At 43.3% G+C, this 4,672-nt stretch overlaps 1 protein-coding gene across 1 annotated transcript in view; it reads left to right on the top strand.

Moving 5' to 3' along the window:
* Positions 1-4,672, top strand: part of elk1 (ETS transcription factor ELK1) — a 29,854-nt gene that overhangs the window by 7,703 nt on the left and 17,479 nt on the right. Inside the window, exons 2-4 of the mRNA XM_005750416.1 lie at positions 3,223-3,431; positions 3,521-3,706; positions 3,802-3,975. Of these exons, the coding sequence (XP_005750473.1) occupies positions 3,223-3,431; positions 3,521-3,706; positions 3,802-3,975 (569 nt within the window). The remainder of the gene's footprint in view (positions 1-3,222; positions 3,432-3,520; positions 3,707-3,801; positions 3,976-4,672) is intronic.

The raw sequence follows: 4,672 nt of genomic DNA, 5'->3' as shown, positions 1-4,672 counted from the left end.
GTTTAAAGTTTTTTCTCTAGCTCAAAGTATGCGGAACTAGTTACGTTTCAAAGTAGGGTGGGTTTAAAGAGGATTAGAAGATTTTTCCATTTCATTCAAACCAGCAAATAAAACTCATAAAAAGAACGGTTTCTGTAGCACAAAGTATACAGAAGTAGTTAAGTGCCAAAAAAGTGCAGGAGGATCTCAGTTATGTGAAATGCTTAAACAGCATTCACATTATTTATTTACAGGGATTGATGGAACAGAAGATCAGGCAGCTGGGGGGAGGAAGAAGCTTTTATAAAGGTTAAATAAATGCACTGCACTGTCAGCAGAGAGGTGCACGAGTCGCTCGGCTCCGGCTGTTATTTTTTAACTCATCAGATGCAGTTTCTTTTTCAGAAACCAGAATTTCTAATGGGATTCCCACCGTCTGCGGCGGTGGTTGTTATGGTCAGCTCACAGTGTGAGGGCAATCTGACTCGTCTCTGTGCCACGCTGAAACCTGCGCGCAGAGATTAGCTGCTGCATTCATTAATTCGCGCAGCGCCCTTGTATCTGGCGTAATCGTCGTCATGTGTTTGTGTGAATTTTCCTGCAGAGATCAGGTTCACGGTTTTGCTCTGCTGTTCCTGCACAAGGTAAACAGCACACCAAGAATTCTGCTGAAGCCTCTGCTCTATCATTACTGAGCAGCAGTGGTGGAAGATAATAAAGTGTATTTACCCAGGTACTGCTTTTGTGGTGCTTTTATTTCCCTTTTGTCTGCAGCTATAGCGATGTTTGAAGAGCAAAGGCTTTTCCTTTTTTAACCTCTCAAAGAAAAAGTAAATCGTTCTGCTCTGCTAGTTAAAACTTGTTTCTGTTGACGTCTCTGCAGTTCTTCACATTCACTTACATTCTTTTTGTTCTGATTTATTGAGTTTGACTGTGCCTAATTATGTGCACTTGCACTAGCGAACAGTAACAGTCTGGAACGGTGTCTGATTTGGATCTGATGCTCGCTCCCAAACTCGATTATCTGGTTTATCCAGTTCTTCTTTGTTTACTATGTGGCATGCCAGCAGTGGTTTGTGGGTTGCTGGGAGGGAGGGCTCACATAGTATGGAAGAAGCTTACAGCTTATGATCATTTGGATGCTTTTCAGTTTTCATGCATTTGTTTGTCACATTTTATTGTACAAAGTTAGGAAATCTGTGTTTAAGTGGAGCCACATGTTTCCGTATGTGTAAAGAATGAATCCCAGCCGCCTCCTCATAGTAATTGATACAGATCATTCATTTTATCATGGGTCTTGGCTCAGTACTGGGAAAAGTTGGATCAGTGTCTTTAACTTGCACGGTGAAATAAGTTTCATGTACATTTGCTTGAATTATTTATTTAGATAAATATTCATTTAAAGGTTCTGCTCTTTAAATATTTTAATAGTCCAGTATAGAATAAATTGGACCATAATGCAGAGTCTTTACTCTGGGACTGGAGTGCAGCTCCACAGTGACGCACCGCAGCAAGCTCGGGAAGACGGAGCCCAGTCTAGAGGAGTCAGAGCTAGTTAGCAGTAACTGGACTTTCAAAATAAGAGCGAGGGGATTAGCTAGTGATAAGCTGAACATGGATGGTGGCGTCCCCTTGGATGCATAAAAAAAAAAAATACACATCCAAGAAAAAAATTGCAAATTTAATATATTTAATATATTTGGGTGGGTTATCCCGTCCAGGGTCAGGTCACGCTGTGTGCTGATTGGTGATTCTGTGAATCCTGTGATTGTGCTGAAGGTCACATTTGTCACTTCACGTAATAACCTGTGAATCAAGATGGCCAGATGAGCTACTGCGCCTGCTTTCAAAATGTGGACATGTATATTATCGCACTCTGACCACATCACATCCCTCTCTCACAGCGGTGACCATCCCACTATAGAGGTCAGCTTTTTATTGCTGCCAACAACAAATAACTGTAAACAAACTGTAAATACTGCTAAAAACCAATAATAATCTTCAGCGTTATCATTAACATTAATAAGGGCTTCACATCCTCCTACGAGTCCCTGGTCCTCCGTGTGTCAGATTCATGCTGACACCACAGTGGCTGTACTGAGTGCCTGTGAGCTGATGTCAGCAGTGAACCCTCCTCATTGCTCTGTTTTTCTCTCCTCGCCCTTGGTTACCATTGATGAAAGGTCTCACCATGGCGATGGTTTCCAAGGTGTTCGATAGGTTAGTTGTGTACCAGGTCAGCCAATGGTAATGAGGTTCATTTCCATGGCTGACAGGCATCTCCCTCTGTGTAATCTGTTTAATGTTGACCTTCTCAGAGGAGTCTCTCTCTGGCTTCTGCTGGAGAGTACTCATTCTCTTAAATCCCCTGACTGTGTGATTGTGTCTGACAGTCAGAAAGTATTACACTCCGAGGCTTTAAGCAAGTTTCAGCTTTAAAATGACTTATTATTTCTCGTAAAACTGTGGCAGATTATTTTTCTGTTGTGATTTTATACTGTAAACTGACGTTTGTTTCAGGTGAGCTGGCCCACCTGTGCTCTCACCTGTCATTCATTACTCTGATGACCTGTTTGGTTTCCTGCAGCAGTTTTACGCTGAGCTTTATGCTGGATTTCTGACTGGAAACCATAGTCTCCATTATTTTAGTCAGTCTTAAGTAATTGATTTAATAAACATGATTCTTCTTCAAAAATTGTCAGATGAAAAATTGGGCACAGAAAGGAGCGGTATGATATGCTGGCTAATCTGTAAGCGAGTTGAAGCCAGTGTAGCAGATGGTTTTGAATGTAAAGCACATCTCCCAGGATTGATCGCCGTTTCCTTCTGGGTTGCATCCTCCACTCGGGATGCAGACGGAGCCAACAAGGTGTTCGGGGGGCAGCAGACTGCGTAGCAGCCGTGCAGACGGTGACACTTGTGCTCCTCGTCTTTTTTATTATTTTTATTTTTTTGTTTGTTTGTTTTTGTAGGCTTGCGTGTGGCGCGCCTGGGAATGCCCGGGAGTGTAGATGTAAAGCAAAGTTTTGCCTCACATGTCTCCTTCAAATACAGTTGCTGAAGTGTTTTTAGAATATTTTGAAATCTTAAATATTTATTCCTGCCAGCCAGTGAAAGAACTCCTTTCTTCCAAAGTATAACTAATAGCTGGATTTAAGTGGTTATTCAGCTGGCCATAAATGACTATAATAATCATGGTCTTTATTTTTGAAACAATCCTCAACTGTCTGTCCGTGTCCTCAGCGATGGACCCGTCCATCACGCTGTGGCAGTTCCTGCTTCATCTGTTGGAGGACCAGCGGCAGCGTCACCTGATCTCCTGGACAAGTGAGGACGGCGAGTTCAAGCTGCTAGACGCCGAGGAGGTGGCCCGCCTGTGGGGGCTCCGCAAGAACAAGCACAACATGAACTACGACAAACTGAGCCGGGCACTGAGATACTACTACGACAAGGTACTGCTGATAATACTACTGTTACCGCAGCAAAACGAGTACTACGTTACCTCCAGGTCGGCAGGCTCACCATTTTCCCCCTCTTTCAGAATATCATAAAGAAGGTGAGCGGCCAGAAGTTTGTCTATAAGTTTGTAAGTCAGCCTGACCCCTCCCTCCCCGATGGGATACGCAGTATAGAGGAGGGCCAGAGGAGGGACGTCAGCGACTCAAACAACCAATCAAAAAGCCTTGGGGGCGTGGCACCAACTTGTCCGACAAAGGGCTTGCCCCAGGTACGTCCACACTTCCTTTGTTTCCTACAGGGTGTTATGAATAATTGGCTGATTGCTTTTTTTCTTTCTTTGCGTCTGTCTGCGTGGATCACCAGCGCTCATCACCCAGCAGCTCCCAGAAGAGCTCCAGAAACGACTACATGAAGTCCGGCCTCTACTCCACCTTCACCATCCAATCCCTGCAGGCCTCACCCAATCCACGGCCAATCAAATCAGAGCTCCTCCTGCAACAAGAGCCTGTCCCCAAGGTTGATCGCACACTGAGAGAGGTAAAAAGAGTTAAATGTTACCCCCTGACCCGTCTGTGCACTTCATAATAATAATAATAATAATAATAATAATTCAGCGCAGCTGCTGGACTTTGTGTTTCACACTGCTTGAGGTTGTGCAGCTAACATTTTTTTTGTTATTTAATTCCTGTGATTTATGCGGGTTGTGAAAGGATTTGCTTTTTTTTTTTGCAAACGTATTTATTTTACCAGAGGAGGACCTAGTCACAGTTAATAAGTGACCTGCTTCTGAAGTTGATCCAGAGTCACATCACAGCAAAATTGAACAGAAAAACGAGGTGCTGTTCATAGGAAATATTAAACACTTGTTTTCACATCACTGTCTTTGTACATTTAAGCAGTGAAAATTTAATCTTGTTGGGCTCCTAATGCCAGTCTATGCACAGATAGATGGTAAATGGCCTGTATTTGAATAGCGGTTTACTTAGTCAACGACCAGGACAGAGAGAGCAGGGGGTCGAACCGGCAACCTTCCAATTACAAGACAAACTGCCAACTCTTGAGCCACGATCGCCTCACAGCGCTTGAGCCCCATAGATAGATGGGGCTGGTTGTGTCTTCAATGACATTTGGTTAGAGTCTTTGTCAAATCAGTGTATTCTTCTTGTTATCGTTAACTTCACCCATCTTGAGGGTCGTAGTCATTATAAGTTGATTAGGAGTAAAAGCAATATTT

Source organism: Pundamilia nyererei, unplaced genomic scaffold (assembly GCF_000239375.1).
Source record: "Pundamilia nyererei isolate P.nyererei 1_Seehausen unplaced genomic scaffold, PunNye1.0 scaffold00273, whole genome shotgun sequence".
Lineage (NCBI taxonomy): Eukaryota > Metazoa > Chordata > Actinopteri > Cichliformes > Cichlidae > Pundamilia > Pundamilia nyererei.
Note: the sequence above shows the minus strand (reverse complement) of the source record. Positions and strands in the feature narration are given on the sequence as shown.